This window comes from Berghia stephanieae, chromosome 5 (genome assembly GCF_034508935.2).
Source record: "Berghia stephanieae isolate SIO BIC M18660-M18661 chromosome 5, UCSD_Bste_1.3, whole genome shotgun sequence".
Lineage (NCBI taxonomy): Eukaryota > Metazoa > Mollusca > Gastropoda > Nudibranchia > Aeolidiidae > Berghia > Berghia stephanieae.
In genome coordinates, this window is record NC_088364.1 from 23074280 (window position 1) to 23099143 (window position 24864).

General features: G+C 37.9%; 1 protein-coding gene across 1 annotated transcript in view; it reads left to right on the top strand.

Annotated features, from left to right (window-relative positions):
• LOC144972614 (sodium/hydrogen exchanger 9B2-like) overlaps nt 1-24864 on the top strand; it is a 55302-nt gene that overhangs the window by 17701 nt on the left and 12737 nt on the right. Inside the window, exons 5-10 of the mRNA XM_078914049.1 lie at nt 3649-3831; nt 6004-6179; nt 7405-7511; nt 12509-12673; nt 19677-19785; nt 21771-21907. Of these exons, the coding sequence (XP_078770175.1) occupies nt 3649-3831; nt 6004-6179; nt 7405-7511; nt 12509-12673; nt 19677-19785; nt 21771-21907 (877 nt within the window). The remainder of the gene's footprint in view (nt 1-3648; nt 3832-6003; nt 6180-7404; nt 7512-12508; nt 12674-19676; nt 19786-21770; nt 21908-24864) is intronic.

Sequence of the window (24864 nt, forward strand, 5' to 3'; positions counted from 1 at the left end):
TCTGACTGACAAATGACAGTTTATTGGTGAGCTTTGATGCTTTTCGGGTCCTTTTTCTTTCATTGTTGCTTTTTCATATCATTTTTATCCTAAAATCAGAAAATGACTTCCTCCTGTTTGCAAAATGCAACATCAAGGCTAATAATTCAGACTATTTTATTGTCCGATTTTAGCGTTCTTTACCAATGCAAGTGCAGCTTTAAACTCAAAAAGGTAATAAGATTAAAGATGTTGATTGTAAACAAAAAGACAATGAGGAAGACATACAACACTTTGGACGAATGTGAGATGAGTGGTTGGTGTTGCAATTATGAATAAATTAATGTGTGATAGACAGGCTACAGCCATTCATGACATGTTACATCGTTCATCCAACAGACACTGCTGCAACAAGTCAGTGCACAGAACTCATGATGCAATACACATTTATAGCCATCCACACCTTTCCCACGCGCCCACGCGAAAAGAATAATAAGAATTATTGACATAATGTACAAGTAAAGAGATGAGATGGAAAGAGCAGGGAACCATGTCAAAACAAGAAAACAACACGACATATAAGATCATATGGAGTGGTGGAACCTCTTTCCAAAAAGGAGTAGGGATGATCTTAGACAAAAAATCAACCAAATTTTACAAAGGACACGTAGCAATCTCAGACAGAGTTTTGCTGGTTAAGCTAAGAGGACCAGTAGTTGACACCAATATTATTCAAGTTTATGCACCAACAGAAGAGGCGACAGATGCAGATATGACAGAGTTTTACCATTCACTAGACAAAGCAAAACGAATGTGTAAATCACAAGAAGTCCTTATGGTAATGGGGGACGTAAATGCTAAGATTGGCAGAGGCAGAGATGGTGACATAATCGGACCACATGGACTCGGAGACAGAAATGAACGAGGAAACATCTGGGCAGATTGGTGTAGAACAAATAAATTAATGATTTCAAACACCTGGTTTCAACAACACCCAAGAAGAACCTGGACATGGCAATCACCAGGGGACAGAGCAAGGAACCAGATAGACTTTATAGCAGTATCATCAAGATTCAGAAATGGCATATTAAATTGCAAAACCTATCCAGGCGCCGATGTAGACAGTGACCATGTCCCAGTTGTTTGTACAGTAAGGATAAAGTTTAAAGCTATTCAGAGAACAGCTGGTAGAATAAAGAGGGATTACAGGTTATGCAAAGACAATGGCATACAAACAAAAATGAGAGAAGAATTTGAAAATGCACTCATGATACAAAGCCAAAGTGAACCTGATAACGAAAAATGTGAAAAACAATTTGATATATTCCAAAAGTGTGTCAAAGCAACTGCAGAAAAGCATTTACCAATAGCTCAAATAAACAGCAAAAAGGAATGGATGACAAATGAAATTCTAAACCTATTTGAAGAAAGACGAAAATGCAACAGAGGGTCTTCAGAATACCAAACATTGAACAACCACATTAAATCCAAATGCATCGAGGCACACGAGAACTATCTAGACTGGAAATGCTGTGAAATCGAAAGAGAATACAAACCCAACCCTCAACAAGCTCACCAAAGAATAAAAGAACTATCAGGGAAAAGGAAAAGCAAAGCAGCAGGAAGTTGTATCCAAAACAAACAAGGGGAACTGCTATTTGAAGAACAACATATAGAAAGCCGATGGGTAGAATACATAGGCGAACTGTACAATGATCCAAATAGAAATGAACCACCACTGAAATTCAAAGAACCATTAAGCGGACCAAACATCACCAAAAGTGAAATTGAACATGCCATGAAACGAATGAGGGATGGTAAAGCAACAGGCCCTGATGAAATATCTGTAGAGGTATTAAAAAGCCTTGGAGATCGAGCAATTGATGAACTTCACATATTATTCAACAATATATACAATACTGGGAAAATTCCAGAAGATCTCTGTAACTCTATTTTCATAGCAATACCAAAGAAAGCAGGTGCAGTCAGATGCGAAAATTTTAGAACTATAAGTTTAATAAGCCACATCAACAAAATACTGTTGCGTATAATTATCAACAGGCTAAGGAATAAGATTAACCCCGAAATCGCAGAAGAACAATATGGATTCCAACCTGACAGAGGGACAAGGAACGCAATATACCTCCTCCGTGTTTTAAGTGAAAGAGCTATACAGGTTCAGACCCCACTATACCTCTGTTTTGTCGACTACAAAAAAGCTTTTGATAGAGTACGCCACGAAGAAATACTAAAACAACTGCACTCCATTGGCGCTGATGAGAAAGACCTCAGACTCATGCAAACATTATACTACACCCAGCAGGCATCTATCAAAATCGGAAACTCTACAGGAAATTCCATTCCTATTAAGAAAGGAGTCCGTCAAGGGTGTGTTGCCTCACCAGATCTGTTTAATCTATACCAAGAAACAATCTTGAGGGGCATAAATAATATGGAGGGAATAAAAGTAGGAGGTCACAACATAAATAATATAAGATACGCAGACGATACGGTACTCATTGCAACATCAGAAACCCAACTTCAAAAGATTGTTGACAAAGTGGTAGTAGATAGTGAAGCCAAGGGAATGGAAGTGAATATCACCAAAACGGAATGCATGGTAATACAGAAAAACCCCGAAAACAACAACACCTGCAATATAACGATTCACGGCGAGCAACTTACCAACGTAGAAAGTTTTAAATACCTAGGTTCAATAGTGACAACAGATGGAAGATGTAACCGAGACATACGAGCAAGAATAACTCAAGCCAAACAGGCCTTCATGGACCTGGGAAACATTTTGAAAAACAAACAGATGTCGTTCGGGATTAGATTCCGAGTCTTGAAGTGCTACGTGTGGCCAATCTTGTTATACGGATGCGAAAGCTGGACTACAAATGCAGAAACACAAAAGAACATTGAAGCTTTTGAAATGTGGTGCTTGAGAAGGATGCAGAGAATATCGTATACTGCACACAAAACGAACGAAGAAGTGCTAAAACAAACATACCAACAAAGGAAACTAATGCCCTTAATAGTGGATCGACAACTATCCTTTTTCGGACACATAGTAAGGAAAGATAAGAATGAATACCTGGCAAGTTGTGGAAAAATACCTGGTAAACGCGCCCGGGGGAGACAAAGAAAAACACTCATAGACCAACTGAAGGGCTTCACCAACCTAACAATCCAAGAGCTGTTTGAAAAAGCAAGAGACAGGGAGGAATGGAGAGAGATAATTCATGCAGTATCCGAAGCCTGGACCAGGCATGGAACCTAGAAGAAGAAGGAGTACAAGTAAAACAGATCAACCGGTAGTTACTAGCATCGTATCACCATCGGTTTTTAAAATATGAATTGCAGTTATATTAGCCATTTTCCAATAATTTGGTACCTTTTCCTCTGTCCGACATTTACTAAAGATTATTGAAAGCTGCAAACAAAGTTTTTGAAGCAATCACCTTTAAAAATAGTTTTTCGTTTCTCGCTTTCTCTCTCCCTGTCAAGGTCTATCTACATATGTTTTAATATAACTCATAAAATAATAACAGTAATTTCATTGATTGCCAGCTATTTATCTACGGCAAAATACACACAGACCATGTCATTTATCAAGCCTTACTGGTACTTTTAAAAAAAACTATTATCATTTTCTTTTTCTTTCAGGATGATATCATTGTGTGTGATTTTAATTCGTGCCGGTTTAGGTCTAGACACCAAGGCTCTAAAACGACTTTCATTCGTAGTTGCCCGATTGGCCTGTTGTCCATGCTTGATAGAAGCCATAGTGGATGGAATTGCTGCACATATTATTCTTGGCTTTCCGTGGAGCTGGGCGTTCATGCTAGGGTAAGGTCCTTCAATTCGTGAAATGATCTATTGTAATATATATATATAAATATTACCAAAATCATGAATACTGACAAATGCAAAACAGATGCCATCATAAAAATCAATGGAGAAGAAATAGAAAGAGTAAAGAATTTTGAATATCTTGGAGCCAGGATTGAGTACAACGGGAAATCGGCCCCAGAGATCAGGAGGAGACTAGCAATGGCAAGATCAAAGCTAGAAAAGATGAATAATATCTGGAAAGGGCAGTGCATTCAAACAAAAATCAAAATCCTCAAAAGTGTTGTTTTCCCAACTGCAACATATGGATGCGAAGCATGGACTATCAGCAAAGCAGAGAGCACAAAGATCACAGCTTTTGAAATGGCATGCTACAGAAAAATACTCAGAATATCATGGACTGAAAAACAAACAAACAAAGAAGTCCTGAGAAGGATCGGAATAAAATCACCAATTCTTCTTCAAACTGTAAAGAAATTGAAACTAAACTATTTTGGCCACACGACTCGCCACGAATCATTAGAAAAGCACATTCTGCAGACAAGGGTAGACGGCAAGAGAGGAAGAGGTAGACCAACAAGAAGCTGGGAACAAGATATATGTGAATGGCTGGGAATGACAGCAACTCAAGCAAGTAGACTGGCGGAAAACCGTAATCTGTTTCGGAAGAAAGTTCGGGAAGCAACGTCCTACGCAGGATCAGCTGACTAGATGATGATATATATAATATATATATATATATATATATATATATATATATATATATATATATTTTATAAGTGAATGCCATTTTTCTCCAAATGATCGAACACAGGGAAGCAAAATAGGAAACTATAATATTTCTGATATTTAGAGAGTGATCTTATTCGGGAAATATTACAAGTTTGTAGGCCCGAGAAAAGTCAACAAATATTTACGAAATAATTAGAAGAGCAGACTTAGAACACAATTAGTACAACATGAGCCTCTGGAGGAGATAGGATACACACACACACACACACAACACACTACAATATATATATATAATATATAAAATATATATATATATATTATACATATATATATATATATATATATATATATATACAAAGAGAGAGAGAGAGAGAGAGAGAGAGAGAGAGAGAGAGAGAGAGAGAGAGAGAGAGAGAGAGGTATTTCATGTCTGGCGTTTGCTTAAATAATTATCTTTGATTATGGTATACGGGACATACGGATATAAAGCAAGCTGAATACGGTGCCATTGGTTTTGATTACATTAGTACGGAAGGTTTTTGATTACAGTAGTGCGTAAGGTTTCTCATCTTTTAACAAAGTCGGGCAATGTTTTATTATGTTGTTTCCAGATGAGTTTCAGCAATAGCAAAAACTGGTTCCGCTTTGGGTTTTTAAGCAAGGCACTATATTTAATCATTTTGCTCAACTGAAGTATAAATGGGAGAGGCGTTGTGGGAAATTTTGCAAGAGTGGTTTTTCTGGATCGAATGAAATGTTGGATTAACCCTCTCTTTACCAGCCATTTTCAGGATATTCCTCAAAACTTCACACCCAACTAACACAAAAATAGAATTTTTATCACTTAAACACAATGGCAGTAAGTTCTTGCGATACATAATTTCTTTAGCAAAATATGCTCTACAATACACTGTTCATTTTCTTTAAATTTGATGATGGGCAAGTTAAATTTGAATAAGAAAAATGTTGGCTGTATCGTAACGAATGTGACGATTTTCCTATAGTTGGTAAGGAGAGGGTTAAAATGTCATGTTAAGGGGATAAACATTTATAATAACGTGAACTGAGCATAGTGAATATGCTATAAAGATATTATATATTATCTTACACGTCATTATAAATGAATTTATCCATGCATCCATATATGCGCATTGTTTATATATAGTATATAAGGGAAATGCGTCACATAGTCGCACCAGAATAGCTCTTTTACCTGCTTAGTTCGGCATTGCTAGGCCCTGGCATAATAGGAGGCTACCTATTTGTCAAAAGATCAGTTACGGTATGGGACTTGCACTTTGGATCACACCGTCTTTTACATTTTCATTGGTAAAAACGTCTTGGTCTTATGTCATAACCATTTAGTCAATTGGAGAAATTATAGTTAAAAAGGAATTAAATTAAAAAGTTTAACAAGTCATTTTCTGATACTAATAGATTTGTGATAGCTGCTGTCTCTCCTGCTGTTGTGGTGCCGTCTTTGCTTGGCCTCTCAGATCGTGGATATGGCTTGGACAAAGGAATTCCCACTTTGATTATTGCCGCAGCGAGCATCGACGATGTCCTGTCTATCACTGGATTTGGAGTGTTACTTGGGATATCTTTCTCAAAAGGTATATTATATTTTGAACAGATTTTCTCGGCATTCGCTTAATATGACAATCGTTTTATTCGACTTCACTTCGCCTTGTTATGATGCCTGCTACGGACATCTGAGCCTCCTTCATACCCCCTTCCCCCCCCCCCCCAACCAACCCCAAATCTATATGATATTTCTTACACAAGGCAATTGGTTATATGACTTACTGACTTAAGGCCTTTCGCTTCCTAATCATCATATCAGGACGCCTCGGCTGCCTCTCGAGTCGTCTGTGTTATTTCCTTCCACATTTCAATATCTCCTGCTGTGGATGCCAATTCCATAAGGTTTTCCTTTGATTTTAATTCTTTGTTATTTTGAAGGCGTTTTAGGTATCGAGTCAGGACAGTGTGTATTGACGTGGGTGTTCTACCTTGATATTTCTTGTGTACAGTCAGATGGGCTGAAAAAAGTATTCATGGCTTTATTAGTTGGTTTATTTTCATGTCTTCTGAGTATATGCCAAAAGAGCCGCAATTTTGTCTCGAGGATTTGAATCCATTCAATTAATTATATACAACCTAAAAATGCTTTGATAGGAGTTTAAATAGTGATAAGTGAGATGATAATAGTTACCAGTCGCCGTAAAAAGATATTATGTCGTGATGAACTTGATACTCAAAACTTAATTTTTACCTCGGCTTATGAAATCTGAGTTGAAATAAGATCCCTCCTTTATTGGAGTGCGATTTGTTTCTTTAAATTCAAAAGTTTTCAACATTCTAATTTTGATAATTTCAACATAAAACATTTTGAGCATGTGGCATTCTTCAGTGTCCAAATTTTTCACACACCACTACCCTTGCTTTACTGTGTCCCATCCCCGCAAAAATACTTTTAATAACCCACTATGTATTCAAAAGAAGAATTTTGGAATTTTGAGAATTGTATTAACTTCCACATTTCCTGAATTGTAGAGAGATTGAATATCTTTCCCATCCACGCGGTTGCTATACAAATCAACGAAATTGCCCTATATAATTTCGACAGGTGTGTAAAACTTGTCACACCGTATTCGATTACAACAATTCCAAACTGTCAATATGCTATATTTCATTTATAAGCATCTATTTGTGACGACCAAAGAATAAATTAGGTGAGAAACATAAGATTTTACTTATGCCCAGCTCAAATAGCTGAGCACTCTAAGAGAACCGTGTCCTAACTATATGTATTCGTGTTTTTTTTCTTATTGACAGGCAACATAATATGGACCCTGTTCAAGGGACCTATTGAAGCAATCATTGGTGTCTTGTATGGAATTGTCACTGGTGTTATTCTGTGGTATGTACCACAAAAGTCTAGTGTAAGTCATTGGAAATATTCAACTCTCAACATTGCCACTTCCAAAATCATTTTGTGATAGTAAGGATAATTAATCTTTTATAACCACCTAAAATTATTCATAGTTAAACGGGTCTTTAATTTTTGGAGGTTTCCTGTGACCTTCGAAATAGATCGTATAAACTTGCGGTCAGAAAAAATATATAGATCTACATAATATTCAAAAGTGTTCTCATGTTTGTATTTTGAAGCTCTGAAAAGGTGTTTTTGAAGCAAAACATAACGCTGTTTGGCTACGTAGCCTTTAATGCTATTTATATTCCATTGTGGCGTCCAATAGTTGATTTCTCCCTAAATTATCTGGCCACTTCTTATAGTGTTTACTTTCCTGTTTCCTGCTTCCGATTGGAGTAACAGTCACTTTGTCTTTGATTAAACTTCTAATCTTATATTTCACTTGTCAGCATTCCTCCTTTCTTTTAACAAAGTAAGATCGTAACATTCTCACATCTTACATTGGTGACCCCGACGTGATGGACAGGCAAATTTTGCTAGACTTGGCAGAGGCTATCAAAACCACAGTTTCCCCGCTCAGTGTCGTTCAAGTCTATTCCTTTCTGGACGACAAACGCGACAGCCTGGTTCCTTCGGCTGGAGCCTACATTCGCCACACACTGTCCTCCCATTACCAACGACAAGACCAAATTTTTTATGTGGTACCACTGCTTGATTCGACCTCCTCACGAAGAGTTCAGGCAGTTATAGAGCACCCCCCTCCCTCGACGAGTAACAGTTATGAAACCTTAAAAAGAGCCCTTTTGGACGCGTATGAAGAGACACAACTGCAAATTGATTTTTCCTTGCTTCAAATGAATGGGTTGGGTGACCGCAGGCCAACAGAACTCCTACAGCACATGCATTCGATGAATTCAGACCCCAACACCTTATTCCTCGCCCTTTTCATCAGTCAACTACCTCCAGAACTGAGGCGTTTATTGGCACAAATGAACGACGCCAATCTTGATGTAATAGCCAAAACAGCCGACCACATACTTGAAGTAGACATAATAAACTCCGGTTCTATTTCTTCCACACAAGGCCAGGACACAGATGACAGTACAGAATGGTCTACAGAAGTCACAAAGACAGGAGTGAATGCAGTTAAAAAACATAAACACCACAACATCGCATGCGCAAGAGTATACAGCAACCCTCAAAGTCCAGTTTCATCCTGTGTTGTTATCACTCAAAATTCGACAATCAAGCTCGACGTTGTGAGAGATCAGTCAACGGCCAGTCCTGCGCGATGGCACCATCAACCACTCAGGGAAACAACATGGCCAGCTATTAACTAGGGGCCTAACTGGCCTGAACGAAGTCCCGACCATAAATTCAATCAATGCAGGCACAATTTCAGTGAATGATTTACTTTCCGGAAAATCTCTTCTTGTCGATGCCGGTGCTGAAGAATCTGTCAACTCGCATGACCGTAGACAGGCAAGAAGACCTAATCTTGTTGCTGCAAATGAATCGATCATCAAGACCCACGGAAAATGAAATATTGTTCTCAGATTGGACAAACAGAAAAGCTTCACAGAGCAATTTTGGATTGCTGATGTCACAAAACTGATTCTCGGAGCAGATTTTTTCTCACATCATCGTTTGGCCAAAGATTTGTCAAACCAAAAATTGGTTTCTCTCGACGGAGATAGAGTCGTACACGCACACGCCATCGGAATATTGAAATTCACAAAATACATTCCGGATACGAGGCCATTTTATAAAAATTTCCTACTCTTTTGGTGTCAGCGTCCCGAGAAAACAAACAAGGTGTAAATCATCACATCCCGACCACTGGCCTACCTGTGCATTTACGTGTGCGTCGACTGGATCAAGAAAACGCTCCTCATCTCCCAGGTCATCTCCATTGCACATGGATAAAAAACAAAACGACGGCTGGAGGCCATGCGGAGACTATCGCAGACTAAACAGTTTTACACAATATGACCTATATCCCCTCCCGAATATCCAAGATTTGAACACCAATCTTAAAGGGAAAACAATATTTTCAATAATTGACCTCATACGCGGTTACAACCATATACCGACTGCAGAGGAAGATATACCAAAAACTGCAGTCATAACCCCGTTCGGACTCTATGAATTTCTAAAAATGCCATTCAATTTAAAGAACGCAGCCCAAGAATTTCAAAGGCTGATGGATGGTATTCTGCATGATGTGGATTGTTGTTTTGTATATCTTCACGACATACTAGTTTCAAGCACATGAAAGCGACATATATATGGTTTTCAACCTGCTGGTGGAAAACGATCTAGTGGTTAACGTCAAATAATGCGTTTTTTGGACAATCGTCTATCCAGTTTCTATGACAACCCGTTTCACCTGCTGGCATCAAGCCATTAGAGGAAAAAAACTTCCCTACGCGCACAAGTAAAAAAGAGCTTGAACGTTTCCTTTGGATGATGAACTTTTATCACCGTTTCTTACCTAATGTTGCCAGTCATCTTATCACACTGACATAATTTTTAAAAGGAAAATCTAAAAAGGTGATTTGGACAGACGAGCATCAGACTGCCTTTCAAAACGCAAAACGCTTACTTGCCTCTGCGGAGATGCTTCACCAACATCATCACTGATGTACCTACTCGACTTTCCGTAGATGCATCTGGTTCGACAATAGGTGCCGAGCTTGCCCAATTCTTCCAGGGCATTTGGAACCTCATCGCATTTTATTCGAGGAAGCTGACACCACACAACGGCGCCATTCAACTTTCGATCGTGAATTACTTGCTATCCACAGTGCAATAAAGCATGTCCAATACTTCGTAGAAGGAAGATCATTCTTTGTCGTAACCGATCACAAACCCCTGACTTGTGAACTAAATAGCCTTTCAGGCAGATCTCCACGACAAGAACGTCAACTCTCGTACATTGCCGAATTACAACGGATATTAGATACGTCAAAGGAACTGAAAACATTGCAGTAAAGTACTCAGTCACAGCACGCTGTTTATTGCATCAATTTTGTGTGTGATTTTTTCGACCGCCTTGTTGGAGTAGTGGTTTTTTTCAAATAAGATAAATTGAAATCAAGTAATAGCAGCTTAACAAATTTGATGATTATAGTAGAAGAATGAATTACGCACATTTTGATTCATAGTTTATACTGGTGCGTTCAATCCTATCGGAGATTTTCAATGGGCATCAAGACTTTTCGAGCAGGCCTAGTAGTAGAGTCACCGCCAAGTTATTTCACATGATTCGTGTAAAAGTCATTTGTTCTCTTTGCAAGTTATAATTTTCTTAACAGTGTAAGTGATATTCCGGAAAATCGTGCTCGTTTTAGAAAGTACAACGTAAATAAAGGGCAATAACTCCATGAAATGATGTATGATTTTTTTTTCTTGCGCGATATATTTAGATCCTATTAAAGTTTTTCGGTTGTTTGCAAGCTATCAAATTCTTGATATTACGGGAGTTTTGAATTTAACCATAATTTCACCCTGTTTAACCTCTATGTGACCCCTCAAAATGTCAGATCCAAGTTCCAATCGGAAAAAATGTTATTTTTTCTGCTTATATGGCTTATAAAGAAAGTAAAGAAAGTTTACTTTTCCACCTGTCCGAAAAAAAAACAATGGTATCGGGGTCTCTACTACTATAGTAGTTACACATTTATAGGCTTATTGTTTTGGTTCGAGCATTGTAAACCATTGAAATTCCCTTATTGTGAATAGTTAACTTTGTGATAATCATCGACTGAATTACTGATCAGACATTTCGCTTCCTATTCATCTGATAGGGACGCCTCTCCTGCCTCTCTGTGTCAATTCTTTCCACAGTTCACGGTCTTTTCTGTGGATGCTAATGTCATTCGGTCTCCATTTGATTTTAATTCTTCGTTATTTTGGAAGCGTTTTAGGTCCCTATTTAGGACATTGTGAATTGACATGGGTATGCCTTTATTTTCTTGTGTCCAGATGGGATGAAAAAAGTATTCATGGACTTACTATCTGGTATTGATGCTATGCACTCAGTTAAAAAATCTCGTAACATCCGCCAGCCGGATAAAACGTTCTACACACAAACTATGTATAGCCTTCAATGTTTATAGTCTGATTAATCAATTTAGTGAGAACTACTTATAAAAATGACTGGCTAAATTCGAACAAACAGCTGGGTTTAAATAGATGGCCTTTCATTGCACTTTTCAAACGATGATTTGTTGCTTATTTTTGCGGAGTATCTTTTAAGTTGTTTTCCGTGGAATATGCCTAATCTTTGCTCTTCGGTTCCACCAGGTACCCATGTTCCGCAGTTATACATGAGCACCGATTTTTACTAGGGTCGTGTATAACTTTATTTTATTGTTTATTTTTATTTCTTTTTCATCTTTCTACGTCTTCCTTATCTCTAATTAGCGATCCTACTTTTTTTCGTGGTTCCCCATCTATCTCCCTTCCTTGATAGCAATATTACATCTGTTTTATCAGTATTAACGAACAGTTAGTGTTTTTGTAAAGTTTCTTGGATGTCTTTTACATTGACTTGTTTGAGGTCAATAAAGTCAATATCGTCAGCATATGCAATTTCCATGGGAGATCCGTACACCTTTGCATGAATTTTCTAGGTGAATGATAAATAAACTTCAAACTTGTGATGAACCGATGTTGCCAATGAATGATTTATCTTATGATGCACAAATTATTTTGGTTGTTATCCAGGTTTCACTTCTCAGGAATCGGATTCTTTTAATATTATCATTATTATTAATAACCATTATGTACAATAAACACAATTGGGCGTATAAGATTAACAAGAGACATAATTGAATGCTTAAAAAAGGGATATTTATTTATTTAATTACTTGTTTATCATTCTTATTCATTTAGTTTTCATATATGTATATTTGATCACTTGTTTTAGAATTCCATATTATTATTGTTATGCCTTGATACATATTAATGCTAATAAAATTACCCTTCCCGTTTCAACAGAAGCATCTCGTGTTGTTCCGATCCATTCTATTAATGGCATTTGGACTTATTGCTATATTTGGAAGCCGGAAATTAGAGTGGTCAGGGGTTGGTCCTCTTGGTGCTCTGACCCTGCCATTTGTGGCAGCCCTGAGATGGAGGTTAGAGGTGCCCGATGGTAAAAAGGTACCTCTTTACTATTCTAATTATAATAAGTAGTAGTTTTATGAAGCAGTAATCGAAAGTATCTTGTCATTTTGTTAAACAGCTTAGCAGTGGAAAGGAACAAAATAAATTCAAATATTTAAAAATCCATTAAATGCTATATAAATGATGTTGACAATATAGATCCTTTACATGAGAAATTTTGTATTAGTAAAATAACTAAAATATTAAATGGCCAGCATCATCCACTCACTAAGACCGTCAGTTTTTATGTCAGGAAGGAGTGGTCGCCCTTTCTCCATTTCAACAAAATCAGAGAGACACCGAAAATCTTTTCTGCCGTCCAGTATTAGGCTTTATAACAACAAGCAATAATAATTTTATATAATTAATTTCGCTTTTTTACTTCCAAATAATGTAAATATTCATTTAGTAGTTTATTTGTTATGCAATATTTTCAATTTTCAATTTATAGTGACAATTTTAACTATTTTACAGTGTTGAAATTGTTCATATATAAAACGCGGCTCTGGCTGTGAAACCGCTCATTATTTATATAAAGATACATCATATTTCCATTATCTTTTTTATCTTACTGTGTAATTTATAATACTTTTGTACAAAACAAATTCCATTTTGGGATGAAATACAGTATTACTATTATTGTCATTATCATTATTATTATTATTATTATTATTATTATTATTATTATTATTATTATTATTATTATTATTATTATTATTATTATTATTATTATTATCCCCATTCCCTCTCTCTCTCTCTCTCTCTCTCTCTCTCTCTCTCTCTCTCTCTCTCGGATCTTATTTAGCCAGTTTACCGTAATCGTCTCCCTTCGGACATCGGGGGTATGGATTGCTGCCATTATCGGGCCCCATTTTCAGGGAGTTGTTGTCAGCGTTCCTGACACTATGTGCATTGACTTGCGAAGTTTTACATCTACCTTCTCAACGTTTCTGCTTCTACTCCACGCAGGAACGCAATACTCCGCGGTGGAATAGCATAGTGCCAGGGCGGACGTTCTCAGGGTGTTTGGTTAGCACCCCAAGTCGATCCCGCCAGCTTCCTCAAAAGACGGTTGCATTTCTCTATCCTCCGGGCAACTCCTTCGAGATGCACCCGATAGGTAAGGCTGCTGTCCAGCGTCACCCCTAAATATTTTGGAATTTGGCTCATATGGGAGTGGCTGGTCCCCGAAGAGGACGTTCAGTTTACGGGTGTGCGATGCACTGCATAGGCAGGATGCAGTGGCCACGGTTTTTTAAGTGTTCATCTTCGGGTACCAATTGTCGAATTAGGATTTGAGTCTGGTGACGCTCTCGAGACTGGTCCACACTTTACTCTGAGTAAGGAATGCCCAGTCGTCCGCGTATCCCAGCCTCAGGAAGGAGGTGTTCGGCATATCGCTAATGTAAACGTTGAACAACATTGGCGCAAGTACCGAACCCTGAGGGAACCCATTCTTCAATTTCCTTACTTTACTCGTAGCGTCTCCCAGCGCGACGTGGACTTGTCTTTCCCTTAAGATCGAAGAGAATAACTTCAAGGTCTTTTTGCACCTTATGATATTTGCAAGTTTGAGCATTATATCTTCGCACCAGACCGTATCGTACTCCGCTGATAGGTCTATAAATACAGCACCTGTTTGCTGTTTCTTCTCGTATCCTTGCTCAATATGCTCTGTAAGGGCAATGACCTGTTCCGTGGTGCACCTTCCTTCCCTGAAGCCCGCCTGCTCGGGCAGCGTCTAGGACCGGCCCCCATCGGTTTAATAGAACTCGCTCCAAAAATGTGTAAAGACAGCGCAGTAGATATATGGGTCTGTAACTGTCGGCCTCCTTCGCCGGTTTCCCGGGCTTCAGGATGGCAACTATCTTTGCGTGCTTCCACACTTATGGGAGCTTTCCTTTTGCAAGGACGTCAGACATTGCCTCTGCCAGCCAGGCCCGTTCCCTGGGGCCCAGATATCGGGATATACGCCGTCTATCCCTGCTGCTTTGTCGTTCTTTACATCGCTAGTGGCTGCACTCACTTCTCGGGGACTGAACGGGGACGTCCAGTCCGACTCCTCCGCAGGTAGCGAGTCCAAAATCGTACGGTACGCCTTGCGGACACCTCGCTCAACAGCATGATTAGGGACCCGTTTGCTACGGTTCTTTATATTCTTGGCAATTGTGTCTGCTTCACATTCCGGTGCAACCTTCGCGTAATTCCGGTCCGGATCCAATTTCTTTATCAAACGCCAAGCGTGGCGGCTAGAGTGTGTAAAGTCGAGACTTTCCACAGTCTTCTGCCACCGTTGCTTCCTTCTTTCTGCCAGAGACTGAAGTAGTCTACCGGCTACGTCCTGGGAATGGATCTGCTGGTACTCTTTGTACAGCTTTTCCGACTCTTCCGTCCAGCAAGGGGTGTAGAATTTCCGTTTGCCCCGTGGAATAGAGCGTCGAGCTGTCTTAATCAGTAGCCTGTTTAATCTGGTTATATTCTCGGCCTTGGGAGGAATGGCAGGGCACACCTGCTCGATATAGGAACTGAATTCCTCCCAGTTAGCCTTCCTGAAGTTCCATCTGCACCTCGGTATTGTCACCCCTGCTGTGACAAGAACCGGCCTGTGTTGGCTGTGCGGAAAGTCCCCGAGGACTGCTCGCTTCACCTGCAGCGGTTCACCGTTCGCGCCTTTCATAACGAGGGTGAGTATACGTCTTCTTATGGCGGGTACCCCTGAAGGTTCCCTTGGCTGTAGGATCGTACATTAGATGTAGATCGTTACAGTCCATCAATGAGCGGAGTTGTCCTCCTGCCTCGTTGCAGTCTCGGTAGCCCCATTCGTGATGGTGGCTATTAAAGTCTCCCAGACAGATGGAAGGATGGCTAACCACCGGTACCGGTGGTGTAGTCCAAGTCGCTCTAGGTGGTTTGTAGATATCATGCAAACACAGTCCACTTACTTCCAGGGAAATTCGATTCACTCCTTTGCGGTCCATTGCACTCTGGCGACACGAACGCGGTAGTATTTGGCTAGGCGGCCGACCGCTTAGCCATTGAAATTCCTGTTTTGTAAGACTCATCATGAACATAGTAGTGTGGCTCCCGGGATGGCAGTGGATTCGGGCACTGGGTTGGATCCTCATTAGTCACATACCGGGCGAGCAGCTCATGTGGCTCGTTGGCTCGATACCCGGGATGGTCTTGTGACGGTCAACCGGGATGACACCTTTGCCCTCCTTATGCCTCAAGTCCCCTCACCTGCGACAAGGTAGACGATCCACGAGGGGGTTTATTTCTGGCGAACTCGCTTTATTGCAGATCGTACGTGGATTAATAAATAATTCAATTTTTGAAAGAATGGAATATGACAATTAAATCTTCATTTTCAGCAAAATAACGTTACATTCAATTCACTTTTATAATGCCGCTATTCCATTCTGGCAGAGTCACATATCGTATCGTCTCACGGTTGGTATTCTGACGAAGAATCGCCATGTTCTCATCTTGCGCAGCCCTATATTTACTGGTGATCAAAAATGTGTATAAACCTATTTTGGTTTGATTTAAACTGTCACTAATTAAAAAGACATTACAAAAGGACTGTTTTGATATTTGTCGAAAATAACAGTATTGGTGTGTCTAAAATCATATTTTCCCTCTTTAAAGTTACTAAATTTTCGAGACACTTTGAGGATAATTTATGAAGAATTTTGCCCTTGCCATAATTTGCATTCGCTTGGTTTAAAGGGGGATAAATTTAGCCTTTGCTAATAACTCTTTGTAGGTGCGGTATAGTCATTGCAGATACATTTGATAACACGTTCTTGTATCTTTTTCCTATTGTTTTAGTTTTTGCACTTGGGCCGAAATGCCACGTAAGTGGACAAAATTTAAAATTTGATTTAAAAAACGTGTGGGAAATTGTTACTTTATTTAGTTTGGAGAGTTGTCTTCCTATTCCTGTAACACGTTTAATTGTTGAGAGCCTTCCTGCATGATTCCTTGAGGTGAAAGTCAAATTTCAGTTGGAAGTCAATATCAATTCCAAGTAACCTAACGTGTCCTTTAAGTTGTATTATTATTGAATCAATATTAAATACCCGGCACTTATTCTGCATTCTTTTGTCTACATTTAGAGCCTGGAACTTGTCTGGATTAACCTTTATGCAATTTATAAGGAACCAGTTTGTTGGGATCCAGATCACTCTCAGTAACACCGTATGACCGTAAGATGGTGCATTGTCGTCGGCATAATTATATAGCGCTGAACCTTTTACAAAAAAGTATATCATTTTTTAATTTGACATAAAGCAATGAACTTATAATTGATCCCTATTGCACGCTCTTTGAAACTTCTTCAAAGTGACTTTTACGTCGAGGAGTAACGTATGCTAATTTAAACTTGTCCAGGAAAACATTTGTACATAAATATATAATAATTACGGGTAAACTGCCTTTTAGAAGTGTTACTACAATTTTACTTTCACCCTCGTGCTTTTTTGTCATCTTGACCAGAGATTGTTTTTGCCCTCCAACATATCTATCAAGAAAATATTTAAGTATTAATTTCTTGTTTTAGTATTGCCACCATATTTCTGATCTTTTAAAAGTTTTCCCCAACTGATCTTACTTTTCTCTTTTAGATATCTATTGTAAGCCATTCTTTTTCATTTGTGTGAATTTTCAGTAGAGATGGGAATCCACAAGCTGGCATATTGGCTCAGAAATTTACTTTTTAAAAAATTAAACAAAACAAAAAAAAAGAATCACGAGCTTTAAAACACCTCGACCTCCTTGTTCAATGATCGGAACTTGTTTAACTCCCATGAGCATTGTCATATTCTAGCATTTGACTTCTATATATATATATATATATATATATATATATATAAGAAGAGAGAGAGAGAGAGAGAGAGAGAGAGAGAGAGAGAGAGAGAGAGAGAGAGAGTGCTAGAATACAGCGAGAACACCGAACCCATTTCACAGCATCTGGGGAGCAGACTCTTGGGTCATGGTCAGTGCAGTTGGACCCATCCTGGCATTCTCTAAGAATGTGTTCCATCGTCTGCTCTGGGCATCCACATGTATACGAGGTAGTCTCAAAAAGCCCCCACTTTTTCATGCTTTCAGCTGTTCTCCCAAGTATTGCTCGTTATCTGTTCAGTGTTACCCAGTTCCGTAGGGCAGTTCTTCTCTCGGATCTTCAACGGCTTCATTTGCTCTCCATGTGGAAAGTCTGTATACAGCTGCATGGTCAGGGTTGATCCTTTCTTAGGTCATGAAGCTCTTTCTCGACTCCAGTCTACTTGTCGTTGGGTTTTGGTCATGGAGGGGGTGCCTTGGGCGCATTTCCTGTTTACATTTCTGGGCTTTGGAAGCAGTGACTTATCGAATGTGGGGAGGTACAATGCCAGCCAGGCGATGGAGGACTGGAAGTGCAGTCGGTTTCAAGTTACCAGGAATGATCCAGCAGGTGTTTTGTAGCTCAGGGTCAATCTTTTTGACATGGCAGGATTTTGCCCAGACTGGTGAGGCGTATTCGGCTGATGAACAGCAGAGGTCTAGTTCGTTCGTCCTGAATGTTTTTGGATCTGCTCCCCATGTAGTGTTTTCTTAGGAGGTTGTTTTTTGTGGCCACCTTTGCTTTTGTATTTGTGTGTGTGTGTGTGCTGTAAAAAGAACAGTGTGCGGTCTAATGTGAAACCGAGGTACACGAGAAATGTGTTGTTCTCCAATATTATGTTTAATTCCAAGCCAGGAGATGTTTAGTTTCCTGTTAGCTATGATGATGATGATGATAATGATGATGATGATGATGATGATGATGATGATGATAATGATATTAATGATAATGATGATGATGATGATGATGATGCTGATGATGATGATGATGATGATGATGATGATGATGATGATGATGATGATGATGATGATGATGATGATGATGATGATGATAATCATAATAAAAATAATAATAATAATGGTGCTGAAAATTGATATCGCGCTATATCTCAGAGACATCAGTCTCTAAGCGCTTAAAATACAAATTACTTTGTCTGAACCATACTCACTCACTCATACACTGATAAACATAACACAACCAGACGGTAATCTTGCTTCAATCCACCTACTACAATCGAAAAAGATAGGTTTTAAGCAAACGTTTGAAAATAGTCAAAGATTCTTTTTTACAACTGCTCTGTGGTAAGGCGTTCCAAACAGAGGGCCCCTAATAAAAAAGGATCTCATTCCAGCTTTTTTAAGTATACGGGGGGCAATTAGGTTGGTGGAACTTAAGGAGTGGGGTTTTGAATATCTTTCAATTAGTTTCGAAAGGTAGGATGGGCGTTTCAAGACAACGATACATGAAAACGCAAACTTTGAATTTATTCCTTTTCTCAACAGGCAGCCAATACAGGTCATGAAGCAGAGGTCTAGCAGAATCACACATACGCTTCAAAAATACTAGTCTGGCAGCGCTGTTCAGGACAATCTGAAGACGTATCAGATTATGTTGCGAAACGCCAAACAACAGAGCATTACAATAATCAAATTTCGATAACACGAAGGACATAACCAGATGTTTGGTCATATATGAACCGCCTACTGGACGCAATTTTTTCAGTTGGAATTGGGGAGAGATCTAACCAAATGATTAACCTGATGCTCCATCAATAGTCCAGAGTCTAAGAATGTGCCGAAGTTTTCATTTTAGTAACAATTTCAATGGAATCGCCACCCAGCTCCAAATATGATTCATTTTTCCACTTCCTGTTCCCCACATACGGCACCTCCGTCTTATTATCATTGAGTTTGAGTCTGTTTTCATTCATCCATTTCTTAAAACTTTGGAAACACGCGATGATTATGATTATGATGATGATAATGATGATGATGATGATGATGATGATGATGGTGGTGATGATGATGATGATGATGATGATGATGATGATGATGATGATGATGATGATGATGAGGGTGATGATGATGATGACGTTGAATTTTTATTACCCTATAGAATCCAATAGCTGAGGTAGCAGGAGTGCTCTGGATGATATTCCAACCCTTGTTGTTTGGATTAATAGGAGCTGAAGTAAAGATATCTTTATTGAGCCCAGATACAATAGGTAAGACAATCATTCCCATATTCTAATTAATCCATTTATATTAAACTTAAAGTTTTCACCGTAACAGGAAGGGCGATGAGATTCTGACTTCCATTCTTGCATTTTTACGTTCTAGAAATCCCTACCTCTGCGCATCGTACTCCACAACGCAAGAGAACCTTTATATTATTCTATTCCACCCACCTATTTTTATTTCATTATTCATTTATTAACCATACCTTGTCAATCGTATTAAAACGCAGAGCAAACTGATTATATGGTACAATTTTGACAGAATCATAGTTGGATTATTTGAATACAACAATTCAACTGACTATTTGAAGACATCTGGAATGAAGATAAATGATTATGGCCCCGTGTCAAATAATACAGAGGATTCCGCCTTAATATCGATAAGATAAAATCCATCGTTCTGCTCAAAGCACTTTACAAGATGTCCGGGGTCAACAGCAACTCTTAACATGCAGGACGAGACATGACCCCTGTTAGGCGATATTGCAATTTTTTTCGACAAGACTGTGGTCGATGTCTCCGTGAGCGGATCACGTGACTTTTTTCGTCAAAAGAACAAACAAAGGACTGCTATGTTACATATATTATTTTTCCGTTGAACATTGATCATATACGGGTCTGAGTCAAAAAGTAATGGGACTGCTCATTACTTTAAAACAATTTGAATCAATACCATGCATCATAATATCTCAAATTGAAGCTTAGCATTATCCGAGTAGAATGCTACTTCTCCACGTAGTCTCCCCCCTGTCTTCATAACCAATAACTCAATATGAATGAAAAGCTTTTTGTTCCCATTGCATGGTTACCCAAAGCAACAGTACAGGTGTTTATCTTCGATAGTTTCTATTTGTTCATATAAATAAAATTGATTCAAAGAAAGTTACTATTTAGTTCTCATTTAAACAAGTCAGTATAATTGAGCAAAATATGACGTCATATGAAAAAAAAATGAACTCAGAGGTGTATCCCATTACTTTGACTAAGACTGCGAATCTGGAATACTTTTTGTTGTGTTTGGATGTTTACTTTGGCGCGCATGAGTGTGTATGTGTGCGTGTGTGTGTGTGCGTGTATTTATTGGGGTTAGGGAAGCTTATAATTCTGTGTGGTTATTGACATGTGTAATCGGATATCGTCTCACAACAAAAGAGTTGCTCGGTTAAAACAAACAAATGTAACCAATGTCTGGAGACAGAAATCTACATATTAAAAAAAAACCCAAGCAATCTACACGAAACAGAAAAACACGTCAATAATCCCACACATCTATAATCCCCCTCCCTCCAATACAAATTACACATATACATTCACACACACACACACACACACACAGACTCAGACACACACACACACATATACACACACATGCTCACCAAAGTAAACATTAGGAACACAACAAAATGTATTCAAGATTCGCAGGAAACATTTTTGCCATTCCATTCCATCTTGAGGAAGCACACGCTGAAACAGCAATGTCGTCGGAAACGCATAATAAGGTGAGAACAGTATTGTGTTCCGCACTCCTAAAAACTGTCGAGCTCTCTATAGGATTAAAACTCATCAATATCTCCTATATATATATATATATATATATATAAATCATAATTATACTTGAAATATATATATATATATATATATATATATATATATATATATATATATATATATACATATATATATTTTTTTAAATTTTTTAATAAAATATTTACCACAATGTTTGAGACAGTCGACATTAATGTTTCAGGCTTAATTCGCCAAGGTCAGGACTGAGTTGTTTTGTTGACTGTTGTTGTTTGAACAAACATTATATTAATTCGCTCCATTACTACATGTCGAGCACTTTTCGTACCATATTTGTATCAAACACGATTCAATATATATATATATATATATATATATATATATATATATATATATATATATATATTTCAAGTATAATTATGATTATTTATATTTATATATTCCCACAGGACTTGGAATTGCTGTTTTGTGTATTGGAATGACCTTCCGTATGGCCGTAGCATTTTTAGCTGTCTTCAGAACCAATCTCAATATGAAAGAGAGGCTATTTGTTCCCATTGCATGGTTACCCAAAGCAACAGTACAGGTGTTTATATGCCATAGTTTCTATTTGTTCTTATAAATAACATTGATTCAAAGAAAGTTACTATTTAGTACTCATTAAACCAAGACATATACATATCTACGGTTCAAAGTCAATAATAATAATAATAATAATAATAATAATAATAATAATAATAATAATAATAAATAATAATAATAATAATAATAATAATAATAATAATAATAATAATAATAATAATAATAATAATAATAATAATAATAATAATAATAATAATAATAATAATAATATATTATCATTCTTGTTATAGACTAAAAATTTCAGTTGAGAATGTAAATCTGTTTGAAAAGATAGGGAATTCAATTTTCAATATCTAAAACTTCAAGAGCCCACATTTAGCTGCTGCATAGAAGTAACGAGCGATGTCCAAAAGTGCATAAAATTATCTTATCAAAATACTATCTATAGCATCCTTAAATTTCATGCTTTATCTATATTCTACGGCCATAGTCGTGATTTCTAACATTTAATTTTATAATTAGGGACGCAGGAGTTACCCTACTGACATAAATAGCAAAATTTACTAAGAGGCCCACAGCAAATAGTGCTATTTATTGATAGCTGGTTCAATTGTCTACTGGCTCCGCGGACGATTGTTTTCAGCTAATATGCCAAAGTTGTAGTGATTCAGAATCGATCATCTGTTGTATGACTGTTGGTCATAGTATACTATACCGCTTACTCTGTGTTCGACGAAAACTTTAAGAAGGGAAGATGTAAATGTTGCTGCTCGAAGCTCGAAGAAATAAATAACAATGTGAAATTGAATGTAAGCTTCAACATAATTACGAAAACAGACAGAATGGACGTTTCGGGTTTCCCCTTTATCCACAAAACGTATGAATGAAACACTACTGTCATCACTAATCATCCACACAACAAGGAATTCATCAAAAAAAATTTAAAAACCAACTAACTACCGTCAGATTCTTCAGGAACATGTAGAAACGAGGGATATATTCAACAAACCGCCTCTAATCGCCTACAGACGAGACCGTAATTTGAGGGACATACTAGAAAGGAGCCGCTTGACGATGGATATGGCCGGTAATCAACGTAAGACGTAGCCTTGTGGACGTTGCAGATGCAGGACATGCCCACACTTATTCATGAAAAATTCCATCAAATTCCCGGATAAAGTGTGGTACATCCGACAGGCATTCACCTCCATGGATCGTAACTTAATTTATGCTATAATCGGCAAACCTTGCAACAAGACATACGTGGGAGAAACTGGCAAGAGTCAAAGCGACAGGTTATCTGCGCTCTATTGAAAACGACGAGGACAAACCTGTCGCCCACCACTTCAATGGGTCCAGTCATCGAGGATTGCACGACATCCAAGTTGCCGTCCTTCAGTTCTGTCACAACACTAAACAACATAGGAAATACAGGGGGTCCGGACTGATACTAAAACTGAACACCCTTTCACCTCACGACATGAACTCAAGACTGGACCTCATTAAAATATCATACTACATTTGTCTCTTGCCCCACGACTCCCCTCGGCCATCCATCGTCTTTTCCTTTTATTACAAATCACTATGCTACTACTACTACTACTACAACTACTACTACTACTACTACTACTACTACTACTACTACTACTAAAAGTACTACTGTTGCTTCCTCTGCTGCTATTGCCACTAATGATTTATTTTTTGTATTTATTTCCAATTCTATTATATTTATTTTCCAACAATAGTCTACACATTATCATATTTCACTTTCTAAACTGCATTACACAGTTCCTTTCCGCCTCCCCTCTGTTCAATTAATCAATTGCGCACCTTTTAGAAATATCTATTGTTCTAAATGAAATGAGCAGCTCGGCTTGTTTTGTGGCTAATCGTCGGGAGTAACTTCCCTTCCTACCCAGTTGTTTTACCATCGTTGGTAATATGCTTCAACAGTCATGATATCACTTCCCTCGTAATGACGCATGGTGACTTAGTCACTGGCTCTAAACTATCAGAACAATGGCGGACGCCCTTATGAAATATTTCTCCGACGAGCATAAAAGTGTATCCAGAGGAGATAACGTTATAAATATGATCATGTTTTGACTTTTATACATTCTGATCACATGACATATGAAAGGTTCTTGCCAGCATGAAGAATAAAAAGTACCGATTTTCTTTGTTTAGAACCACGCTACTCGCCGTTGCTCGTCGTTACCATATTCGGACACTCACTGATATCTTTAAAATGTTATCCTCATTGTGAATTGTGTTCCAAAGATTATGGATTTAAAACTTTTTAAGTAAGATTCCCCAAGGCCGTGTCTTTGGACCCTTCTTGTGCGTTCTTCTTTACTAAAGGTATTAATTCTTCGTGTAACATCATTGCAGAAGATACATAAATGTATTAATCATCTCGAAACTACATAGATACATACATTGCAACATGAAATATTTGATTTATTTCATTGGCCAAGTAGAATTTATATTTTAATGGGGTTTTTTTTCTCTTTTTTTTTTACCTTTTTTTAACCTCAGACATAGGAGACACCCTATGTTTGTCGTTGCTTTGCCAATTTAGATTTATCTCCGTCTTGTAAATACGACAATAAACAGGTATAAGTATATTGACCTTAAAAAAAAACAAAAAAGTAAATTAAAAAGGAAAAAAACAAACAAACAAACAAACAAAAAAATAATAAACCATTAAATGATAACAGCAAAATAAGAAAAAGATTTTTAAAAAAAGAATTATATAGATAAATCAGTACATAAATAGATAAATAAATAAATAAACATATGTTTAAAATGAAACAGAAAATGACTTGATTTTATATGACTTAATAACCCTGTACACTCTAAGGGGAATATAGATAGTAATCATTGCTATCTACGTATTCGCTGCCTCTGATTACGGGTCATCGCATGGGTCATAAAACTCCTCATTGATAATAATCTCAT